This window comes from Pseudovirgaria hyperparasitica (genome assembly GCF_010093815.1).
Source record: "Pseudovirgaria hyperparasitica strain CBS 121739 unplaced genomic scaffold EJ05scaffold_2, whole genome shotgun sequence".
NCBI classification, from domain to species: domain Eukaryota; kingdom Fungi; phylum Ascomycota; class Dothideomycetes; order Acrospermales; family Acrospermaceae; genus Pseudovirgaria; species Pseudovirgaria hyperparasitica.
In genome coordinates this window covers 725,868-748,366 of record NW_022985550.1, presented here as the reverse complement: position 1 = coordinate 748,366, position 22,499 = coordinate 725,868, and the positions used below count along the sequence as shown (strand labels likewise).

Genomic DNA, 22,499 nt, shown 5'->3' with positions numbered 1-22,499 from the left:
CGAATTACCTCTTTCCTGGCATGAGCGCTGCAAGGCGCAAGATCATCGTTGTACATGCGATACCAGAAGGTGGCCTGGCCATAATGTACTTTCGCGCCATCGAGCTTGCTGTGACCTACGGAGTGCTGGCATTTCACACTATGCAACCTAATCAAGCCGTGATCAGGATGATTCCTAATGCCATCGCAAATGCTGACATTCTTGCACATCTGTACAGAATTATGTTGGATGGATCCTCCTACCTGGTCAGAATAACACACATACTTGCCTACACTGGAATTCTCTCCGTGCAGCAATGTCCGGGAACCACATTGACTCTCTGAAATATCTGGTTGACTAGCCTGAATATGGCACAAATCCCAAGGCATACCAAGTGGGCCATGGCAGGGCAATCACGAAGGCATATGGACTTCTGATTCATATCCTGCTAGAGCACATAGTCAACATTGAATGGAGCCATATGCCTGCTAACCAGGCTAGTATTAAACAGATGGGCTTACCGTTAAAGCTTGCACACAGTTCGGCGACGATTATAAAAGGACACCATGTTTTTGATAGCTACATGGCTCCGAACGCCAAAATGAGGGACGGTATCTTGGTGTATACCGATGGTTTTAGCGCCTATAGGGCTTCTAGAGGAGGAAATACCTATTTTCGAGTCATCATTGCGTGAGAATTCAGAATTTGGGGAGATTAGATCCTGCCAATAGCCCTGGAGAGAAAAAGAAGAAGAGTTGGTGAGCAGGGGGTTAAAGAGTAGCTAGGAGTTTCAATGCCATAGATCATCTTGACTGGTTCGCAACATAGCCATCAATGATTGTGACCTTTATTTTTTCTGAGCTCGTTTGCCTTACATCTGCTATGAGGTATGAGTCTGGATCTTCAGCGATTTACGCGACTAAGTCTATCCATATGAAAGTTAGTAGACTCATGCTTCCAAAGAAAGATACAACGTTCGGCCATTGCAGCTTAAACAATGCATCTTACCTTTTAGTATTGACTAGATAAGAACAACAGTTGTTAGACCTCTTGGAGGCAGGAGCTCCCATTCTAGAACTCCATATGTATCACTTCAACTGCTAATGCCTTATGATACGCTTCGAGAACCGCTGTGAGATAAATGTCGCCAGGAACTTACGAGCTACAGCTCGATCTGCTCATCTGGCCGATACTCCCGTTCTGTCTCCTTCTTCAACGGCACGCCATCCTTGATATTTCCATACGGTACACTATCGTACTCTCCAAAGCACGAATATTCGAACTCAGCTCTCTCCAATGAGTCCTTCTGGACATCCAAGAACGTTCCCAACTCACACCAGCCGTCGTCTCGCTCGCCACACTCAGCGAAACTTCGCCCTAGGGGTATAGTTCGTTGATTTAATATAAAATGTATGTACTGAGTAGGCTGATCCTTTGGTTTTCCAAATGCGTTGGTCTCGTATGTGCATTCCGAGCGAGACTGACATACTGGCGAAGGGGCGGAGATGACTTCAATATCTAGACGAGCAGCGAAGGGGGTCAGATGCGAGACTATTAGCGGCCGTTCGTCCAAGGGTGGAATATGGTCGGTAGGTAAGATAGGGGAAGCGAACTGGGTGAGGCCGAACGCCGTGAGAATGTGAGCAATATTGGTGTCGTGTGAGAAGTCTAAATTGAGGCTCTGATTCAGTGGAAAGGTAACAGTGTTATTGTCGAGGGTGATGTTCACCTGACCGGTCGGTTCTTGCAAATGGTGATGCGTCAGTCGTGATAGGATCTCTTGGACGTAACCTATGCCAGTAGCGCGACCGACCGGACTTTGAAACATATTGTTACCGGTAAATGCTAGGTCGATGCTGTACTCATGTCCTTTCCATTCGTCGAGCGTGAAGAGACCACAAAAAGCAGAGTAGCCAAGGGCTACGGTTTCATATGCACAGAGGGTCTGCGCAGCGTATGAGTCTGCTATTGTCCAGTTGAAGCCCTGTATCTTCGCATCAAGTCTTTCGGTGGCATCAGCCAGGTATGAAGCAATCCATTGTGCGGATGCGTGGTCCCCTTGCCGTGCTGCTGGCTTGTTGCCATTGGGGCATAAGAAGTAGCCGGCGAGACTATTGTTGTACCCTGGCTTCTCGATGATAACTTCAAGAGTGGCATTCTGTGTCCAGCCCAGGCCAAAAAATCCTGCGAGAAAGTACTCTGCAGATTCAACCATGCGATCTTGCGTTGTAGAGCGCGCAATTATCTTGTTACCATCATTCGGATAGAGATGGCCATATTGATAGTAGTGGAGTGTGCCCGATTCGAAGAGTCTTGAAAATAGTCAGTCCTCCTGACGGCAGCTCACAGTTTTCCGGTCCTTACTCTTGTTTACCAATTGGAACTAGTATTTCATAGCCCAATGTGAATATCCAGTCATTCAGAAATTTTAATTCGTCTTTTGCCTCGAATGTACCAGTCAAGTTTTTGACTTTGTCTGCGAATGCAAATGCAGCGCTACCCAAAGTTGGGTATCGTGCCCCATGCCTCGAGAGCATATTGACCCATGTGATCTGCGCACCTGTCGGTAAGGAATGCTCGTCTACACCAAAGCCTTCTGGGTTGGGGAAATAGTGACTGAGGTGGCCAAACAGCTCGAATATGTTCTCATTGTGATCGTTACCCGCTATGGGCACTTGTGTTTCTAATGGCGAATTTGGGATGTAGCTCACGCCAGGGAATGGTGCTGGATTTGTCGCACGGAGGAACGGAGCTATGCCCGTGGCTTTAGGGCCTATACAGCAGTTGTCAGTACAGTGAACTAATCATAGCTCGGTACTCTCACCAGCAAAATGCTTCCTGTCAGTAACAAAATAGTCTGGGACATCATCTAAAGCCAATGCACCAAGGGCAGAGCTGCCAGTGAGAAATAGATATGACAATAGCTTCTGCATGACAAGCTCTTTTGGCAGCTGCGTTCTCCGTGTTCCTCTATACCTGAACGACCACGACCACGACTAGTAGTGAGTTGCTCTTCTGGGTGAAGAGATACGATACACAATGGAGCCCGGCTCTGTGGTAAACGACTGGGTCAGTGAGTCTTGTGTAGATGCAGTCGAAGCAAACATACACGACGGCCGGAATGACGCAGTCTCAGAGTCGTCTGCGTCCATCAGGGTACGCGTTGGAGCTTATTTGAGCACAAGTATAAGAGCTAGACCAAAACGGACGCTAGCGCCAAACTCCCCTTTCTGGCCAGGTGGATTTTCCTCCTGCAGATTGGAGTTCCATGCAGCCGCCAAGGCCCAGCGGCCGAAACCAAAATCCCCCTTCTCCAACTTCCACTCTGCATCTCGTCACTGTTTCTCCGCACTTTTACTTCCTCGTTGCGTCTTACACTCTTTCAGACGCTCTCTTTCAGACTTTACCTTACGTTACATAGCTCTGGTTGGCAATCTACGTTCTTTTTGACCTTTCTTCGACTTTGAACGACCCTTTAGCGCTCATTTCATCGATTTCCACGCCTCAATACTTCACGATGCGTTTCGCTACTATTGCCGCTACTGCGGCGATTTTTGCCCCTACAGTTGTCTCCGCTGATGGCGTTCTTGGCTTTGCATTGGGAACTAAGATGGGCGATGGAAACTGCAAGTCTCAATCCGATTACGAGGCTGACTTCGAAGCCATCTCTTCCCACTCCGGGTCTAAACTGGTCCGTGGATACGCTGCCTCCGACTGCGATGCTGCCAAGAATATTCTCCCAGCTGCAAAGTCTAAGGGCTTTCAGGTCGTGCTGGGTATCTGGCCTGATGTGCAGGAGTCTTTTGATGCAGACACCAAAGCTATCACTGAACATGCTGGCGACTACGCCGATCAGATCTATGGTGTAACGGTCGGATCGGAGACTCTTTATCGTGGAAACTTCACCGGTGAGGAGCTTCTCAGCAAAATCAAGGAAGTCAAGGGCATGCTCGGCGACAAGATCAAAGTCGGCACTGCCGACTCATGGAACAAGTGGGCTGATGGAACTGGTGATGCCGTCATCAAGGGGGGCGTCGATATGATGTGAGTCCTCCGAGCCTTACAGCTCTCACACACACTGATCATAGAGTAGCTTCGTTAACGCCTTCGGATACTGGCAAGGCCAAGACATCAACAATGCAACCCACACCTACGCTGACGACCTCATGCAAGCTTTTAAACATATCCAATCCGTTGCCGGTAACACCAACATTGAACTCTGGAATGGTGAGACCGGTTGGCCCACCGACGGAGCAACCGACTACGAAGATGCCAAAGCCGGCACAAACAACGCCAAAAGATACTACGATGAGGGTGTTTGCGGTCTCATCGGTTGGGGCTACAATGTATTTTCATTTGAGGCATTCGACGAGCCATGGAAGCCCAGCAGTGTTGGTGACAACGGTCAGGCCAAAGACGAGACTAAGTGGGGAGTGATGAAGGCTGATCGCACACCCAAGTTCGAATTGGACTGCAACAAGATCTAGAACCCGTGTCTGGCGTATATTGACATCAATGGCAATCGAAGGCGCACGTAAACAAATAGAGGCGAGGGTGTAGCGGGATACACATTTAGTGGATCATTTTTCTTTTATGAGATTGTATTCTTAGCCGGTACTGGGCACTGTTCGAGACTTGCGCTGAAATAAGTTGGTGGATTTCCATACATGCATAACATGATGGTTGAGAAGTATGATGTCTAGCATAGCTTATAGTACGCGATCAATATAGAGTTTCCAACCTTAGAGGTGTTCTGTGTTGCTCTTATGGAGTTCAGGATTTTATAGCGTTTATAATGAAGCTTATAGTATAGTATCATGCTGAGGGCGAGGTTTTTGAGCAATGTAGAATCATCTGATCTGGAGCTATTATTATAAACACGTAGACTTCCGCGTTGGTAGCTCCTGGGTATCTCATGACGCACTTAGCGGGCAAAGGCCGGAATAAGCAGCGCTTGCGCGAGACCCTCAATGAATACAACAACTCATCTCCCCGGACCGTGGGCTTCTTGGAGCTATGAAGCCAATCATTGCAGTACCTGCTATCTCGGCTCTTGTATATCGAGCATACTCTCGAAAGTCGCTCACTCCACTAGGTATAGTCACTGCTTTCGTAACAGCTATAACTCATGCCATTCACCCTTGGAGTGTCTTCTTCGCACTTTTAGCGACTTTCTTTCTCGCTGGAACGGCAGCTACAAAGGTGAGATGCTCGGAACTCTATTACAGAGCAAAGGACTCAATCCAGATAGGTGAAACACGAGATCAAAGCCCGACTAACACAGTCGGCCAATGGCTCTTCCGGAGGGGAGGGCGCAAGAACTCACACACAGGTCCTTGCCAACTCCCTCGCTGCAAGTATCCTTATACTACTGCATACGTGGGTACTCAGCCAGGGACCGAGAAGCAAATACTTCTCCAACGAACACTGTTGGAGACGCGGTAGCGATGTTCTTGTCGTTGGGATAGTGGCGTAAGCAGGAGTCAAAGTACTCACGAGTTGGGACTAATGGCATGTAGAAATTATGCTGCTGTTACCGCTGATACCCTCTCGTCCGAACTCGGGATTCTTTCTTCCACAGCACCACGACTCATAACAGCACCGTGGAAGGTTGTACCCAAAGGCACAAATGGAGGTGTGACATTCGCCGGGCTACTTGCTGGCTTCGGAGGGTCCTTCCTCATATCCGCTGTCTCCTCTATTCTCATACCATGGTGTAATCCGCCTTCCTCGGCTACCGCAAAGCTTAGTGGTGCAGCAAGACTTTCGACTCAAATGGAGGGCTCTTGGACATGGGAGCAAAGGATTCTATATCTTGGAGCTATGACCGCAGCTGGCTTCTGTGGGACCATTCTAGACTCCCTACTAGGAGCTTTGCTACAGGCTAGTGTAGTCGATACTCATAGCGGTTTGGTAGTCGAAGGAGCAGGAGGAGGAAAGGTTCTGCTGCACGCTGGGGATAGCACGCGCGGCAAGCGAGCAGGCCTGAGCAGCGAGGGTCATACTTCTGCGATATCTCAAAGTAACGCGGCCAATACTAGAGGACAGAACAAATCGCGACAGTCTCAGGCAGCAGAAGTCAAGGAGACAAGAAAGCTGGAGGTTGGTCGAGACATATTGGACAATAACGCAGTGAACTTTGTGATGGCAACAACAATCAGTTTCGGAGCCATGATTGTGGCTGCAATAAGCTGGGGTGTTCCATTAGATTATACCAGCCTCGTCAGCTGAAGCACCGGGACTCTCACGCAAATGAAAACGATGTTGGGTTACAAATCTCCGAAAGAGGCAATAGCATTATGTCAAGCAGACAAAAGCAGCGGAAGTTAGATATTTACGAATTCCACTTCTATTTATGGATACACCCTACCAGAAATAGTGTAATATATGTCATTGGTGGTAAGAAGACATTCGGAGAATGAATCATGGCAAGTGGCTGGGATATTTGCGTATACTGTACAATCAGTTTCTGTGCAGCAGCAGTGCTAGTTCCGGTTATTAGCTTCCGAAATCCTGCGCGAGCGCTCAGGCCACTTTCCCCAGGAAGGACAGGACGATTGAGGCAAGCGTTTGTTAGTCGTGGGTAGTGACATGTACACAGTAATCCTCTCAGGTCTGACTTCATAAGTGCATCGCATTTACGAGCTTCATCCCAGCGTCCCTGTTATCTCTAGTTGAACATTTGCGTTCTGTACCACGTATAAATCCACTCATTAGCCGTCGCAGCCTTGCGCTCTGCTCCCTGGTCTGCCGCATACTATACCCGTCATCCATGGCCTCCACGTCTCCAACCGCCCTGGCCGCTGACCTCCCTGAAGCCACGAGACATTTGCAAGACAAGCGACTGTCCAGTGCAGTCGAAATGAACGACCTACAGTCGCAACCTTCGAGTTCAGCCAAAGTCTCCGGAGACACCACCGATGCCGCAGCCTTATCGACAGGCATCTCCTCACAGACCCAACCCAAAATGTCGATACCACAGACCACTATGGAAGGCCCTTCTTCAGAAATAGAGACAAGAACCTCAGAATCTAAGCCACGTCCTCCCACTGGCCTTAAACGATTAGAAACCGAGGCCATTGGTCCGTCATCAGATAATCCCGTAATAAAAACAGATCCGGCGGCGGGTCCGGCCGTGATGATAACGTTACTCCTAACGACGGGCGCAAGACATCCATATAGGCTCGATGAGAAATATTTGAAGAAGCGTAATGTCAACGTCGAGTCCATGAACCCCTTCAACGTTAGCGTATACACACTCAAGGAGCTGATATGGCGAGACTGGCGTGAAGGTTCGACTCCTCCATTGAGCATAGATTTCTTAGATGAGCGGACTGCTGACATGTGTGGCGGTGAGTAGAATGGGAACCACGACCGACATCGCCAAGTTATATCCGCCTAATTCATTTTGGGAGGATGCTCGACGATAAGACGCCACTGAGAGGTATGCTAGTAGAGAGTCATCCTACGATATATATAACTGACGAACTTCTCGACAGAATGTCGATTTCAACAGCAGACCCCAAATGTGATACATATGACGATCAAGCCCCAGGAAATAGCCGACGATGAAGACGCAAGGACTGGCAAAGGTGGTACTGGCCGCGACCGTGACGGGGAAGAACGTACTACCGGATGCAGATGTGTTATTTTATAATTGGTAATGCTCTTGGACCTATCAGAACTGCATATTCAGCTCGTTTTTACCGCAGCACCACCAGGTGGACGACACTCAGGCATTCTTTCTCTTTTGCAACATTTGGACCTCTCAGTCTCGCATTGTGCAACGGCGCTTGGTAACAAAGTTTTATGTCAGTCTGTTGGGTCGGACATATTCGTCATATGTTAATGGGCGCGTCTATAATCGATCGTTTGGAGTAGGGGTGTAATGCTGTACAATGGATGTTTGGTACATTGAAGGAAGACATAGCATCATCAGATATGCAATGACATCACGCAAGATTATTCACATTGAAACATGTTGGAAGACATGATCGTTGATAGACTGACCGCCATTTCGACTGCCTCACATATGCTTCGGTGTCGTAGTTTGATGTTGATTGATTTGATTTGATCTATACTTTGATATATCGTACAGCTAAGCGTGATGCTTCAGTGCGTGAGAAGGTGCCAATCTACAGGCACATAGCATGATCTCTCATCCATTCACTCAAGCTGGCATTATCGCCCCTGCTTGCCTTCTATTCTCTCCACTAATTCAATCTCTACGAATGCATCTTCAACTTGTGCTCCATCTCAGTATGGAAATCCGGCCCATCCCGCATCTCAGCACCGGTAGTAAACACATCCTCCCACCCAACCTCAGCATCCCTTCCCGCCAGAATATCACTGTGCACCCCAGCACTCGCCCCAAGCGCCGCGGGCCTCCACTCACCCGCCTGCACAATCTTCATCTCCATGCCCCGTCGTACCGGCTCCGCGATGCCGTATTGGCGCCTGAGCATCTGCATCTTGAGGTTGTCTTGGGTGGCGCGCCAGGCGGTGAGGCGGGCCTCGAGCGGATGTGAGGACTGGAGCGGTTGGAGGTGGTCTTGCGAGGATGATGGGTTGATGGCGGCGGTGAGGCCGAGATTTGCGCGGAGGGTGTCGTGGACGCCTGGAGCTGAGGGGGCGGAGTTGTGTGGGTTTGTTTGGGAGGGATGGGCGGCGGCTGGGGCGATGCGGAGAGACTGGATATGTTAGTTCATGATAGTGATGATGATGGTGGTGATCGAGGATGCTGCTGTTCCTGGCACAAGGACATACCATGGTTGCGGTGGTGTAAGAGTTACAACGAGATACGGCTGTTGTCTTCGAGGTAGCGAGAGATAAATGGCTGAGGCGGCCCGATCTTGATGCTTCGAGGATTGATGGTTGATAGCTTGAAGCTGTCCGGAGCTCAAGGCCGCAGTTGTGAACCCGCCTGTGCACGTCTTGGCAAATATCGTACTGACTAAGCAGCCAATAATCCATTCACGACACAATTCAGTTCTGATATTCGCGATCTCAATCCTCCATGTAAGTAGCAGCCTCACATCGAACAGGTGGAGAAGAGACTATCTTGTGCGAAAAAATTGTCAATCGAGATGATGCATATCGGTGAAGGTATGAAGATGGCTGCATAAACAGGCTGTTGGGCAGACACTATGAGTGTTCTTTTCTCATCATATAGTCATATCTCTCTGACTATGATAGGGTGATGTTAAGGAGGTTGAAGCGATGAGATGGTATCGTTATTGCCCGCGAGTGAAGTCACGGGGTTACTCCAAACTGGTATGAAAGCAGTGGCTCTGTAGAATCTTTCATTCGAGAGCCAGATTCTATAGATACACAATGTATTCGTATTCCGCACACGTATGTAATTGTCTCGCGATATTCAATGAATGAAGGCGAGCTTAAAGTACCAAAATATAATCCGGGTATCATGTGTCCACCGTAGTAACAGGCCCATACAGAAAACAGTCCAGAGGGTTGGTCCAAAACTCGTAAAAGAAGGGAATCCTATCCAAACGCCATGCTTGTGGGTAGGGTGGTATCGGCTTCGGATCCCAAGGAAGATATAAGTAGGAATATGCACAGAATTGCTCAACTATGCTCGTGGTTGTGAAGCACGGTAGACGGCGAGAATTTGAGAGACTTCGAGCCGGGTAAGAATGGACCGTACAGTGCGCTTTTGGCTGATAATTGGGTGTGCGAAAATCCAGAACGAACTGTAGAGAGATCAAGGGGTGATATCTGTGATGTAAGTGGCCAATCACTCGGTCTCAAATACCAGGGCGTTGACGATATGCTGAGGATTCCAGTTTTGAGATGAAAGAGACTGTTGTTCTGGGAGTATTCTGCCAAGGTAGCCGATTCTAACCTTTGTGGTCACTGGTAACTAGCATTGTGGTCAGCCAAATCAAAGAAGTAAGCCACAGGACAGATAACTCAACATACCTGAGCAGCCGTCTTTATCCTCCTCACCAGAACGCTGATCTTCTCATCCTGTCCTATTTTGATCACCACATCTGTTGATCGATCGCTTAGTCGCGCCCGCACTTTTACTATTTTTCCAGCATCTGACTCCGTAACTGCCATGGCCCTGCCCTTGCCTTTCTCGTCCTTTCTCTCTTGCGCTGTCCTGCCCTCCTCATCTACGTCTTCTGGCTCTCCGGTGCCGGCGGTACCTTTGCCTTCGTCATCGTCTGTTTCGTCTGCCAGCTCCTCCGGTTCGACGACGACCCACTCGGGAACAGGATAGTATGCACCCAGCTCGTCCCAAACCCCCTTCCACAAGCTTCCTGTCGGGCATGTGCAGCCGGCCGCATCGAGCATGGCCTGAGCCTCAGAGACGTTCCCGTCGCGTATCATAGTCGTAATGCTCCGCACAACGAGCCATGTTTCAGACCGCCCGCTGGTGCGGGTGTCGAAGTACTCTTCTCTTTCGCGCCGCAGTCTTGAAAGCGTCCATATTTCTTTGTGTGGCGTATGTGATCGGCGAGCAGAGGGTATCGCTTTAAGAGGACTGTTTGGAGCTATGGAGCGCACTGAGTCCGTCTCCGAGGCCTGTAGCGGTCGACGACTGTGAGAAGCGCGTGGGGTATCGTTTACGGCAGAGGAGGACTGATGCGGAGAGAACGTATTTATATTCTGTGAAGATACGATATGCTGAGAAGAGACACCGGCTGGGCGGTTACCGGAGTCATTGGTATTTCTGCCGCTAGAGAAACAGCAGCCCTAGGAAGGAAAGATCGATTAGCTTTCTATGTCAAGATAGTTAAATACAAGACGTGGGGCTGCGTGATTCGCAAAGGTCGAGAGTGGTGGGTCTCAAGGTCGCGCAAAGGTCTTATCTAAGCAAGGTAGATTGTGCGAGATCGCTCAGAGAACAAGTCATACTGCTTCTGCCATGGAAGTTGTCTATAAGGTACGGTGCTCTCTACTTACCATCGTGCATGTTGCAGCTGCGCAGCAGCAAGTTGTTTTACCTCGTTAGGTGTGAAAAAAGCTCAACGATAAGGAGTGATGATGAGAACCATGAATAAAGTCTTGTATGTGCGAGGAGAGAAGACACCACCAGTGGGCGCAGTAACGCGTGAGCGAGAGTTGGTGTTGAGGGGTCTAGAGGGTCAAGGAGAGATCGAGGCCTGCTGGACCCATAGTCCAACGCCCTCGGAGGCTGAGCTCTAACCTCAAATTGGGAGTTAAGGTGGCTTGCTAATTACCTTAACAAGCTCTTCTCTCCTCTGCGACTAGAACAACGACTGGAAAGTGCGATGATGACCTGCAGATTTGCGCTTGCACCTTGTGTTACATACCTCAGGCAGACTGCAGGGAAACCAAGGGTTGATGCGCATGAAAACCTCAAGAAGTCTGCTAGGATTTAGCGAATTACAACCAGGGCACCTCCACGAGTCCACGGACCACGACTGACGAATCGCCAATTAATGGTAAGTCGGGAATTTCAGGCACTCAAAGCGCTCGCGAGGTCATCGATAACAAGCATCATCTATCCAATGTACCACCTATCTTCTATTAGAGATTATTAAGTGAGGGTGCCCTAGCGGCCGCTCACACAAACCTGATAAGGCTGTGCGTACTCATATGGAGTAGGGTATCAGGGGGTATTGAGCATGAAGCAATAACCGAACACGACAGTGGTATCAATCTAGAAACTCAGAACAAAGAAACAAACATAAAAATGGAGAGTAACGCAGTGCATCCAACGGGCTTTGGCCATCGGATACAACAGTATAACCCCGCCAGACATCAATGCCACAATAATTTCCACAGTATGAACGAGTGTCGAGGTCGGATAGGTGGTTAAAAGACACGAGGAAAGGTCGATAGGATTTTTCGATGAGGTGTGAGAGATTTTGATGCTGTGAAAATCCAATGTGAACATTGGGGTATCTTGTCAAAGAGGCGGTCAAACAAGCGGCTTTTCCGTCATCCCGTTGTCATCATGGTCGTTGAGGCTTCGGTTCCACTAAAGCTTAGGCAGTGGCCTGGACAGCGGGAGTTGTGGTGGGGGCCTGCCCTACAGTCACGGCATCAGGAACAACGTCGCCAATGGCTTTGGGAGCCTCAGATGGAGCAGCGGTCTCCTCAGCCTTGGGCTCCTCAGCGACGGGTTCAACAGTCTTCTCTTCCTTGGTTTCAGTGGTTTCATCGGCCTTGGGAGTGGAGTCCTTCTTGCTCTTCACAGCCTTGCTGGGATTGCGGAAGAGGCTGCTCAGTTTCGAGGGGTGCTTCTCGTCCTTAGCCTCCTCAGCAGTCTCTCCATCAGCCTTCTTCTCCTTCTTGACGTTTGAGGTCAAGTTTCCGAAGAATGAAGAACGGCGCTTCTCCTTGGGCTCCACAGGAGCGGCCTCGCTAGCAGGCTCTTCGGTCTTGGGCTCCTCAGCCTTCACCTCATCTGCTTTGGCCTCGACGGCAGGCTCAATAGGCTCAGTGGCAGCAACAGGAGTAACCTCTTCGATTTTCGGTGCTTCTTCATCGACCTTTGGAGTTTCCTCCTTGGGTGCGGTCTTGTCAGAAGCGGTCTTCGACTTGTCCTTCACTGAGCCAAAGAACTTGCCGAACGGAGACGCCTTCTTCTCCTTCGCGGGTGTGACAGGCTTCTCTTCGGCCTTGGTCTCCTCGACAGGAGCAGCCTCGACGGCGGACGGTACCGGCACGTCAGGCTCAGCAGCTGGAGCGGGGACAACAGCAGGCGTTTCTTCTTTGGCAACGGCAGCTTCGCCCTCCTTTGCGGGGACAACTGGAGCAACTTCGGCCTCCTTCTTTTCGGAAGTTGGACTACGAACCTTCTCAAAGAAGGAACCAAAGACGGATCCACGCTTAACAGGCTTTGGCTTCGTCTCAGTCTCAACGGCAGGCTCGGCGGCAGCAGGTGCTGGCTCGACTGCCTTGGATTCCTCCACCACGGGGGCAGGTGCGGCTTCTGTTTCGGGTGAGCTATACGGTGATACATGTCAAACCTGCATTTACTCACCAGTCGTGCCATCAACAGCAGAAGCTTCGGTTTCCGCTGGCTTGGCAGCAGTTTCTTCCTCAGCCTTCTCTTCAGCCTTCTCTTCCTTCTTTTCTTCCTTCTTGCCCATCAGGCTACCGAAAAGACTCTGGCGCTTGCGAGAAACTGAGCGACTCTTGCTCTTAGTCTTCTTCTCCTTTTTCTTCTCTTCGTCTGAAGATGAGCTGCTGGATCCAGCACGTGTGGCATCATCAGTGGGTTTGACATCGGTGCTCTTCTTAGGCGTGGCATCCTTAGCAGCGGCGGCTCCCGCGATGGCACCGACTGGCTTAGCTAGAGCGATATGTTAGCGTCGCACGGGCGGAAGCGTGGCTAGCTAGTGTCGCCTGAGTTCTGAGAGCGACTCACCAAGTTTTTCGTGCGTCTCTTTGTAGCCCTCGCTTGATTTAATGCCCTCAGCAGCAGCCTTGGCTTCTTCGATGGCTTTCTCGAGGGTCATGAACCAGCCGTCACGTTCGGCCGACGTCTTCGACTGAAAGGAGTGCTTATGGCCGTGTAGCTTGAGTGACAATTCAACTGCACCGTCCTTCTGGAAGTCTGTAGCCTCCGACTTCAGAGCATTAGTCTAGTCATAATGGGCAAAGTTTTCGCACTTACCAGGTTGAGTACACCAGCAGGAGCCTTTTTGTCATCGGCATGCTTGACAAAGTACAGCAGTCCTTTGCCAGTTTGTGAGGACCATGCTGCAGTTGGGTGTGCGACTTCAGGCTTCTCGCCACGAAGGTAACTGGTCAAGCTGGTGGTTGGAACTGCTTCGTCACCAACCCAGAAGTACTTCTTTGAGAAGATGAGGGACCTGTTATGTAGCGTGTCAGATCTAGTTCTTCACCGAAACTCCAGCTGGCGAGGCTTACTTGACTAGACCTGGGGCTTTGTATCCGAGGACACCAGAGCTGATTGGCTCGACGGGCTTGGTTTCCTCGACCTTTGGTTCCTCAACAGCTGTGGTCTCAGTGGTCGTGGCAGGCTCAGTTGTTGCAGCTGTAGTCTCAGTGGCAGCCGGAGTGGGCTCGACAATGGTGGGTGTCTCGACAATAGGTGCTACTGCTGCTGTCTCAGCGACCACAGGCTCGGCGACGGTAACGGGCTGTTGAGAATCGGCCATTGTTGATGTTCAAGCGATATGGTAAAAGTGGAAGTCGAAAAAGTGAGGGAGGTGCTTGAACGGCTACGTCAAGAACAAAAGACGACGAAGCGGTGTAGCAACGGCGAGATTACAAAGTGGATAGCAAAAAGTTGATCGTGTATGTCGAACACGAGTACGATGCGGCAAGTGAAGCAGCACGAGGTGACGGACAAAGGTAACCGGGTATCTCTGAAGAGGAAGTAGTGTTGAGGGTAGAGAGGAAGGAAGATGAGTTGACGAAGGGGCAGGTGTCAGTCAAAAGTAAAGTAGGAGAGGAAGAAGAGAGGATATTGCTGGGGCGCGTAAGTAAAAGGGTTTGGCGAAATTGCGCCCTCCCTAAATAACGGCGACGCGGTCCCTGCTTGAGGCGCTAGCACAGCTTAGGACCGAGCAGGGGGTCCAATATCTTCTTAGTTGCGGTAACGGCAGTCCATTGGGGGGCCCCTTGACCTTGTCCGACGACTGGGTTTATGAGAGGGTGAAGGGTGGTGGGTTGGTGGTGTGTGCAATGTGTGTGTGTATGTGTGTGTGTGTATGTGTGTGTGTGTGCTTGTGTTTTGTGCTTTGTATACTTGCCCCCTGTGCCTCTTGTGCGTTTTTTTGCGCGCTGTGAATATCTGGTGAGAGCACCTACTTTTATTCAACGGCTGTCCTGACGATGATAATCTACCCATTTATCCAGCTTATGGAATTGATTGACCAAGGTACGAACCCGTCAAGGCATGCGAGGCCAACTATGCTTGTCTTGTTCACAGCACTCTTCATACACACGGCCAAAGATCAGATCACATCCACTGCAATGCTGCAAGGGGGTCCACACATAGGACAGCCGCTGCATACTTGCATAGCATTGGTCTACTGGTCCACTAGCAAAAGTGACATGCACATCCATGAGCTGGACCGTGAACGATGAAAATGGATGTCGATGTTGATGTTCCTCTGATTCACACCACACCACCTCGATCCATCATAACGGTGTCCAGTTTGGCCTCCACCGCCTCTGTCACTGTCGTTGTCTCATTAATAATATCCAGCGGGGAAATCCTCTCGGCTTAGGTCTTATCAGCATTCCCCGCGCACCTGTTCGATGGCGGCATCTCGTATCATGGTGGTGGAGGAATATTTTCCTAGGGCGCATGACCATCTGTGGGAGTCTGCCCTGCCTCGATCCGATCATCGAATACTCCATGTGACCATGTCTTGAATCTCGAGATACGGTAGGCTCCTGACTCCTGAAGCCACAGCCGCTGCTTTCCACGAGCTTCTTTTTCGGCATCAAGGCATGTCCTTGGTTACATGCATGCATGCTGTTATCTTCGTTTCAACAGCTTGCAGAAGCGTCTTCCTTCCTCCCAGTCAACCGACCAATGCACGGAGAGGCATCAGAGCCTGCGACCTGCCAGGCAGTACGTCACGATGCTCTTGGGGGTTAATGCCGTGCTTGTCACGTCAGCGTTGAGGTTGCATGATAATAACCAGGATGGATAGCGTTTCTGGTATATTCGACCATGTAAGGATTCCTTGCCCTCTAAAGGCTAAAGTTTGTTCTCAGCCGATCCTTGACTCGCAGCCAGCCGCTGTTTCTTCACATAAAGAGCTTGTCACTGGAGCACTCAAGCATCTTTTGAAGATTTCTTTTTTGACAGCGCCTGATGAACACGTAGTTTGGAGCACCACTATGTCCTTCTCTGATTTCAAGGCTTAGCCAGTCTCAAAGTCGAGCATTTTGCTTATGCCCCACTCACTTTTAAACTCCACGTCCCGTGTTGCAGATGAGCAATCGTCGAACCAATCAACGGGCAGCGCGGCGCCTGATCAATGAAGATCCCCGTTTGGTGCTTGCGCCCATAGTCTTCTAGTGCTCCAACGCTTCCTCTCTAAATTCACTTACAGACATGAGAGCCCAACACGCAGCTGATTTGACTACCAGGAAATAAGGCTTCTCGGTGATCTCTTAACAGACCTCAGACATAACCATGCATATCTCAGACTCGTCTTCGAGATTCGCAGTCGGCGATTTGGGTTGACAATCGTCGGTTCGCTAAAAGAGCAACGTACAACACCGAGCCTGGGACGCTTATTACGGGCGGACTCCACATCGCACAGATTGAAACGTTGCGACTCTACGACCCTGAACGAGAAAAGTATCCTAGTCTCAGACTTTATCTTACTAACATCTGTGCAAGTACAGATTCCAGATCTACCCGAGACCTTCTTAATACAGTACTTCACGATTAGCATACTAGCTCATGAATGAAACACGAATTCCTGGAAAAGTATTCAACCATGAGCCAAGCCAAGAGTGAACAAACCCTGCCTGCATCAGAGCTCCACAGAAAGCCTCACGCGCACAAACCGTCAAAAGCTTGAAGCACGCGTGCCACAATCCGTCCACAGAATAATGGGACGAAGAAACAGCCCACCGCCGTGTTCGCTTTGGTACGTGGAGTGGATTTCATATTCCGCCCCGTTACTTCCACCCTGGCATGGTATATCACGTGCATTATAAAGCATAACTCACTTCAAATCCACACACAATCGACCCCTCTCCATAGCGTGATCGGCGGCTGAGCAACGGCGCTGGGCTAGGCCTCATCTCCAAGATTGCACTCTCGAGCTCCGTACCCCACCGTCATCGCTTTCCACAGGCCTCTCGCTGTCTCCGACGGGGACTTCGTGCACGTGTCGCCCGACAGCCACACAATTTTTCCGTCTTTTCCCCCTTTATCCAAACTCCTAAAAAACTTATCCTCCATCTGATCCACTTATCCAGTCATAAGACAATCTATGTTGATTCACCACAAGATTCAGCAAACCCCTCCGGCCGAACGGCAAAAGCGTCCAAAGCCGAAAGGGGAAATGAACCTTTTTTTCTTGTGGTGTGTGTGTTTGTGTGTATGTGTTAGGAACGCAAGGACCTGCGGCCGCACCATGCTTTATTTCTTTCTTTCTTTTTTTCCACGCCAGGCACGAAACGCCAAACGCCCCAACCGCAACCCCTTGGCGGATGGGTGGTTTCTGTGCCGGCCTTGCCCTGGTTGTGGGTTTCTGCGAGTATTTCCGGTACTATCGTGGACTCGTGGCTTGTGCTCCAGGCACAGGGCTGCCTGCATGATGCATCAATAATTATTGCGAGAGCTAGACAACACTCTCCTGTACTAAGAAGATGCCGCATTTTAGATTATTTACCATTGGGCCTCTCTCGCCTTGTCGATGACCATGCTGCTGCTGCTGCTGCTGCTGATGATGATGATGCCTAAGCATGGCTTGCGTGTGTGAATCAATGTTACCAGGTTGTGCTTTGATATACGTGTTACCCGCCTGTACGTACTCATAGCTATTCGGCATTCAATAGCCCTTGATTCGAACAACATTATCACAAGAGAGATGTTAATAATCATCACGCAGAGACCCTTCGTCTTCTTCTTCATCCTCTTCTTCTTCTTATTAATTTTTTTCACAAGCATCGCTCGCCCAGGACAAGCCCTAGGACGCCAAATGTTGACTATAGTGACGACCACTACCACCATTACAATAAACCACCGTTTTCTAGTCACACAAGGTTAAAAATGGTGTACACGCCGAAGCGCTTCTATTTGGAGCTCCAGACGACGCTCTTGTAAATGACATCATCATTGATATATACATGAAGCAGATTGCTTGAGCTGGGAACAAAACTACCGCCTTGTGATATCGCGTGAAGCAGGTCCGCTAAAAATGCTAAAGATGACCTCCTCCTCCTCCTCCTCCTCCTCCTCCTCCTTCCTTCGCTATTCGCTATTATACGTATATATGTGTGACACAAACTCCTCTGCAATATGTGACAGCAGCCTTGTTGTCCAAATACCGTAACATATCATCTGTTATCAAACGCAGACACACCCTTCAACTAGCAGTGACAAGCATATATCTGCACATATAAGTTAGCTTTGGTAGTTCGCACTCAATCGACCACCGAACTTACGAAGTAATAGCGGTCATCCGCTCACTCGTCAATTTAAACCCAACCTTCAACAACTCCCTGGCAACTTCGCCATCCTCCCTCTCTAACTCCCCCCACCGCTCCCTGGTCAACAACCAGGCAACACTGTCCTGCTCCGCGGCTACCGTGCTGGTACGCTGCGTGTCGCTGAAGAATGGTAGCTCGCCACACGTCGTGCCAGGCAGAATGATTTCATGCAGACTCCCCTGGTCCAGGCTGTAGTCGGCGCGGAAACGCCCACTCTCGAGTAGGAAGAAGCCATCGGGCTCGTCGCCGCGTGAATAGAGCACGGTGCCAGCTGCAAGGGCGCGCCGAGTGAAGTATAGTGCAGCACGCTGCCAGAAGTCCTCGTTTTGCGCTGACACATCCTCAAATGTTTGCAGCATGATTTTCACGGGTTGACTGAAGTGTTTCCAGGCTGGGCGGATCACCATATCTTCGTCGGGCGTGAGTGCCATGTCACCATGCTCCTCGATGGTGTGTGCAGCAGCTTGTAGGAGGAGGTTGCCACGGGGAGAGCTGAAAGCTGGTGCGAGGACGGCCGTCTTGAGAGAGTGTTCGTGCGAGCTTCGCGGTGGAGATATGGAGATGGATTTGGATTCGGGAGGGGTATGTATTCCTAGACGATGCTTGTGGAAAACCTCGATGAGCTCGTTTTCGCAGGCTTCAAGAGCATTGTTAAGGTCTTCGTAAACGCGTGGTGTTTCGGCATTTTCAGAGTCGAAGAGACCGACCATGTTGAGACTCTTGCCGACGTCGGTCGTGAATGACACGCTAGATAGAATCATGGTCACCATGCGACCATGAAGAATGCGGCTGATGCGCTGGAAGGCTTCTGCTGCAGAAAAGTCAATCCCGGTAACGTGCTTGAAGTCGATGATGACATATCGAACAGGGCGTTGACGATACGCTTCTTCGTCAATCAACGCTCGGATCTCTGCTTCAACGGCTACGATTGTACCAAAGAACAAAAAGCCTGACAATTTCTCAACTCTAATCTGGGATGACACTTGGTTGAGATATCTCTTGTCCATTGGCGGTCGTCGGACTGTAGATTCAGCGATTCGTCCATTGTAACTAGCTCGAATGGCTGGTGTTCTCGATGTTTGGACCACGTAATTGAGACATGCCAGAACGATACCGGTGACAATACCAACTACGAAGTCATAGATACCCATGATGAGGACAATGACTATGATTGTCATATATTCCAGCTTGTGCAGCTTACCCCACGTGTCCCAGACTGCCTCGCCAAGGAGCTCGATACCAAGCATGAAGATAAGAGTACCGACCACGCATACGGGTATGAAGCCAATCATGGCTGGTCCAGCAATCCATACAGCTGTCGTGGCCAAAGCAAGAAGTAGTCCTGCAATTCTGGTGTCACCACCATTTTGATAGACAAGATAGCTATTTGCGTACACAAGGTAATTCTGTAACACGATGTTAGCATGGGCAATTGGACGTAGCTTGATAAACTCGCCTGAATACTGCCAACGCAGCCAGATAGTGTGTTTGACAGTCCGTGAGCAATGAGTTCCCGATTGATATCGACGTTGTCTTCCTTGACAGCCAAGCCCAAAGCGGGTACATTGATCGGTACATGTATGATACCAAAGAATGACAGCGCGAACATTGACGGAATTGTTTGCGCTATGGCACCCCAGTTGACTAGACCGAACTCTACAGTCGTAATTAACAGATAGTCGTCGGTGTGAATACGAGATATAATGCTTACGGAAATAGGAGTAGAACCTATAGAAAGGCACTCCAGCTTCTGGCTTCGGGAATATCCAGCCACTAGCGCGAACATCTTCTAGATCACGACGCATGATACCCTTTACAACGATGTAAAAGATTACAGCAACACTGGTGTAATACGCTGGCATGATTAGAGGACTTTTGGCCTTAGTCCTCAGAAGTAGAATGGCGATCGACAAGACTAGAGGCGTTACCCAGAGCGCGATGGTATCAGCCTGGAAGAGCTTGAGAAGGGTGGCATAGTTATACTCCAGGTTTCCATCAATGCGTGCCGAGACCTCGATTCCTGTGACGAAAAGGAAGAATCCGACACCGCCGATGCAGCCAGTAAGTATATTTCTGGGGAAGAAGCTGACTAGATTCCCAAGTTTGAATGTTCCGAGGGCGAGGAATATTAGTCCGGTAAGAATAGAGCTCATTGCATATGACACGATCACTGTAGCCATGACAGCGGCTGGGTCATCCTCGCCCATATGTGCCATGATGGCATACGTCATCTTATGAAAAAATGGAACAACTTCAATCTGCATTCCTCGTCAGTACGCCTCTGCGCGTTCGCTGTTCTCATACTTGCCATTTCAGATCCAACACCACCTTTGAAGACGGTTGCACCAAGGCTAAAAACTAGCTGTGATACAATGCAGCTCACGTAGTACATAGATATACCGTCTGGGCCTGTGTTCGCGAATATAGGGTGTCCGAGCGGGAACAGGATCAGACCTATTACTGGATTAGCTAAGCTCATGTACCACATGTGTTGTTCTAGTACCGTATGAAAGGCCATCGAGTATGTTCAGGAGAGTTCCCAAAAACACAGCGGAGAAAGTCTTGACACTATTGGCCCCATAGCGCTTCATAGACTTGCTGCTCCATGTCTCGGGACTCTGTAGTGTACGCCAGGCGCCTGTCCCCTTGTTGATAGCGGCTGAATATATGTGCTTGACAAAGCTATTTGCACCTTTTTTAAAGCTTGGTAGCCCATTTGAAGTGCCATACTGTACGTCCCGTTCTTGGGATGCAGATTTATTTTGATTGAGCAGCGGTTGTCGCTCATCATCCTTGGCTGTGTATTGTGACACAGATCGCGAACACCCATTAGGCATGCCGTAGGTGGAAAGGCTTCGCGAGCCGATGGTTGATTTACCATTCGACAATTGGCTTTGAGGTATAGGCTGATGAGATAGTGGTTCGGACAGCGACGTCTCGTCCAGTGAGTCTACAGAGCGGCCGGTCTTGTTTGTCACGTTATGATTTGCCAAAACTCTTGTGACGCTATTCGTTCTGTCCCTGGGCTCAGATGTGGTATAGCGTCGAGGTGGAGGTGTGTCGGAGCCAAGGGCGTATTTGGCAAGTTCTTGTGTTTTCTCTCGGACACCCAGTGAGGCATATTGCGGGTTGTCTAGAGTTGAGAATGAGCACATTGGAGACAGAATCGCGTGCGCGAGCTAGGCGCCTGGGGTATATACCTAAGGGTGCATGAGAAGCCTGATGGAAGAAAGATCGCGCTGGTGTTCTTGACGAGTACGAAGAGGAAAAGTAAGATCCTGATAGAGTTGGGTATGATCTTATGGAGTTTGAATCTGTACTGTCTCGCACAGAAATCTCACGAGCCGCGGACGCTTTACGCTCGTCGTTCTGTACAGAGCCTTGGGCATACCGAGAGGACTCCCCAGATGTCCGCGACCGACTAGTCATGGTGCGCAGCAGGCGTCAGGTGAAGTGATGCATCGAAGCCGGTCTGACGAGGGAGTTCAGCACCGTGTTAAGGGCAGTGGACATTCGGAATTCCAGCCATAGACCTAAGAAGGTTTAATTGGGGCTGGTTGACGGGATGATAAGACTAGGGTGGACGCGAACGGTAGTCAAGGTCGGTCCCATGAGCGAGACGGGGAACAGTATAGTGACCTGTCAGAGTGAATAGCGAGGAGGAGGTGATGGCACGGACGATGGTGATTGAATGCTGATGCTGCCATAGTGCTAGGATCTATGTGCTGTGCCTCGTGTGAGTATGTGAGGAGTGCGTAGTTTTAACTTCTTGATCAGGTATCAACAGAACTTTCCGCTAGGATTATGGGTGGTTTTTTCCCCTCACGGCCCACGGGCACCACTATGCGACGCGACGCATGGACAGCAATGGCGCCATTGCTCATTGTCCCACCTGCACACACTCATTCGGGCCATATTGGATGTTAATCAGCGAATGGAACAATACATTCCCCTATAAGGATTCCAATGGCACGATGTCTTATCCATAAGAAAATTAGTCGTTAGCCGTCCTTTAATGTTATTGGGACAATAATGTCTACAGGGATTATTTTCAACCCCAGCAAACGTCACCCAGCCCCCGCCCGCTGCAGGCCATGCGCACATCACATACAATTCGGGTATGGTCTACTGGTCCCGCATGAGGCTACAGGTGGCCTACAGAGAATATCACTGCAGGTGTGATGAGGGGCTAACGTGGTCGAAAGTGAAAACACACCGCTGCTGAAAACTATTCTAGGTTTCAACTCAGCAATCACTGTCAAATGTGAGTAAGGAGGGTGCTCTGAACATATTCTTCAACTGAATTGGGTGCAATCTTCTCCGTGATCGTCTAAATGCGCTACACCCTTTATGAGCTCTATGAGGCC

At 49.8% G+C, this 22,499-nt stretch overlaps 8 protein-coding genes across 8 annotated transcripts; 3 read left to right on the top strand and 5 right to left on the bottom strand.

Annotated features, from left to right (window-relative positions):
• Window positions 1-1,141: 1,141 nt before the first annotated feature.
• Window positions 1,142-2,912, bottom strand: EJ05DRAFT_482609 (phosphoglycerate mutase-like protein; the record flags this gene model as incomplete). Its single annotated transcript, XM_033745184.1, has 3 exons — window positions 1,142-2,291; window positions 2,344-2,752; window positions 2,804-2,912. 3 exons carry the CDS (start codon window positions 2,910-2,912, stop codon window positions 1,142-1,144), a joined length of 1,668 nt encoding a protein of 555 aa, XP_033604222.1.
• A 405-nt stretch (window positions 2,913-3,317) lies between these two features.
• On the top strand, window positions 3,318-4,663 carry EJ05DRAFT_530338 (putative glucan 1,3-beta-glucosidase). Its single transcript, XM_033748965.1, has 2 exons — window positions 3,318-4,023; window positions 4,073-4,663. Exons 1-2 carry the CDS (start codon window positions 3,497-3,499, stop codon window positions 4,464-4,466), a joined length of 921 nt encoding a protein of 306 aa, XP_033604221.1. The 5' UTR covers window positions 3,318-3,496; the 3' UTR covers window positions 4,467-4,663.
• A 241-nt stretch (window positions 4,664-4,904) lies between these two features.
• On the top strand, window positions 4,905-6,356 carry EJ05DRAFT_472732 (DUF92 domain protein). Its single transcript, XM_033743241.1, has 3 exons — window positions 4,905-5,181; window positions 5,231-5,451; window positions 5,499-6,356. Exons 1-3 carry the CDS (start codon window positions 4,996-4,998, stop codon window positions 6,208-6,210), a joined length of 1,119 nt encoding a protein of 372 aa, XP_033604220.1. The 5' UTR covers window positions 4,905-4,995; the 3' UTR covers window positions 6,211-6,356.
• A 213-nt stretch (window positions 6,357-6,569) lies between these two features.
• On the top strand, window positions 6,570-7,951 carry EJ05DRAFT_535115 (uncharacterized protein). Its single transcript, XM_033749228.1, has 3 exons — window positions 6,570-7,271; window positions 7,340-7,423; window positions 7,479-7,951. Exons 1-3 carry the CDS (start codon window positions 6,752-6,754, stop codon window positions 7,634-7,636), a joined length of 762 nt encoding a protein of 253 aa, XP_033604219.1. The 5' UTR covers window positions 6,570-6,751; the 3' UTR covers window positions 7,637-7,951.
• A 253-nt stretch (window positions 7,952-8,204) lies between these two features.
• EJ05DRAFT_482605 (proteasome maturation factor UMP1) lies at window positions 8,205-8,748 on the bottom strand (the record flags this gene model as incomplete). Its single annotated transcript, XM_033745183.1, has 2 exons — window positions 8,205-8,669; window positions 8,746-8,748. The coding sequence occupies 2 exons, from the start codon at window positions 8,746-8,748 to the stop codon at window positions 8,205-8,207; spliced, it is 468 nt and encodes a 155-aa protein (XP_033604218.1).
• Window positions 8,749-9,733: 985 nt separating this feature from the next.
• On the bottom strand, window positions 9,734-10,911 carry EJ05DRAFT_482604 (uncharacterized protein; the record flags this gene model as incomplete). Its single annotated transcript, XM_033745182.1, has 3 exons — window positions 9,734-9,859; window positions 9,919-10,698; window positions 10,909-10,911. The coding sequence occupies 3 exons, from the start codon at window positions 10,909-10,911 to the stop codon at window positions 9,734-9,736; spliced, it is 909 nt and encodes a 302-aa protein (XP_033604217.1).
• A 1,046-nt stretch (window positions 10,912-11,957) lies between these two features.
• Window positions 11,958-14,102, bottom strand: EJ05DRAFT_482603 (uncharacterized protein; the record flags this gene model as incomplete). Its single annotated transcript, XM_033745181.1, has 5 exons — window positions 11,958-12,907; window positions 12,959-13,270; window positions 13,346-13,547; window positions 13,595-13,793; window positions 13,852-14,102. The coding sequence occupies 5 exons, from the start codon at window positions 14,100-14,102 to the stop codon at window positions 11,958-11,960; spliced, it is 1,914 nt and encodes a 637-aa protein (XP_033604216.1).
• A 3,775-nt stretch (window positions 14,103-17,877) lies between these two features.
• Window positions 17,878-21,775, bottom strand: EJ05DRAFT_184459 (uncharacterized protein). The gene is made up of 7 exons (XM_033739619.1): window positions 21,333-21,775; window positions 20,636-21,265; window positions 20,441-20,586; window positions 19,844-20,390; window positions 19,589-19,788; window positions 18,088-19,538; window positions 17,878-18,033 (listed from the first exon to the last, which is right to left on the bottom strand). Exons 1-7 carry the CDS (start codon window positions 21,559-21,561, stop codon window positions 18,009-18,011), a joined length of 3,228 nt encoding a protein of 1,075 aa, XP_033604215.1. The 5' UTR covers window positions 21,562-21,775; the 3' UTR covers window positions 17,878-18,008.
• Window positions 21,776-22,499: the final 724 nt, after the last annotated feature.

Bases quoted from the DNA above. Each gene is read 5' to 3' on its own strand.
- EJ05DRAFT_530338 (XM_033748965.1), top strand. From the start codon at position 3,497: ATGCGTTTCGCTACTATTGCCGCTACTGCGGCGATTTTTGCCCCTACA. The intron at 4,024-4,072 runs GTGAGTCCTCCG...ATCATAGAGTAG, and splicing joins AAGGGGGGCGTCGATATGAT to CTTCGTTAACGCCTTCGGAT.
- EJ05DRAFT_472732 (XM_033743241.1), top strand. From the start codon at position 4,996: ATGAAGCCAATCATTGCAGTACCTGCTATCTCGGCTCTTGTATATCGA. The intron at 5,182-5,230 runs GTGAGATGCTCG...CAATCCAGATAG, and splicing joins CTGGAACGGCAGCTACAAAG to GTGAAACACGAGATCAAAGC. The intron at 5,452-5,498 runs GTAAGCAGGAGT...AATGGCATGTAG, and splicing joins CTTGTCGTTGGGATAGTGGC to AAATTATGCTGCTGTTACCG.
- EJ05DRAFT_535115 (XM_033749228.1), top strand. From the start codon at position 6,752: ATGGCCTCCACGTCTCCAACCGCCCTGGCCGCTGACCTCCCTGAAGCC. The intron at 7,272-7,339 runs GTTCGACTCCTC...GGCGGTGAGTAG, and splicing joins ATGGCGAGACTGGCGTGAAG to AATGGGAACCACGACCGACA. The intron at 7,424-7,478 runs GTATGCTAGTAG...ACTTCTCGACAG, and splicing joins CGATAAGACGCCACTGAGAG to AATGTCGATTTCAACAGCAG.
- EJ05DRAFT_184459 (XM_033739619.1), bottom strand. From the start codon at position 21,561: ATGACTAGTCGGTCGCGGACATCTGGGGAGTCCTCTCGGTATGCCCAA. The intron at 21,266-21,332 runs GTATATACCCCA...TCTCAACTCTAG, and splicing joins GGCTTCTCATGCACCCTTAG to ACAACCCGCAATATGCCTCA. The intron at 20,587-20,635 runs GTACTAGAACAA...ATCCAGTAATAG, and splicing joins ACTCGATGGCCTTTCATACG to GTCTGATCCTGTTCCCGCTC.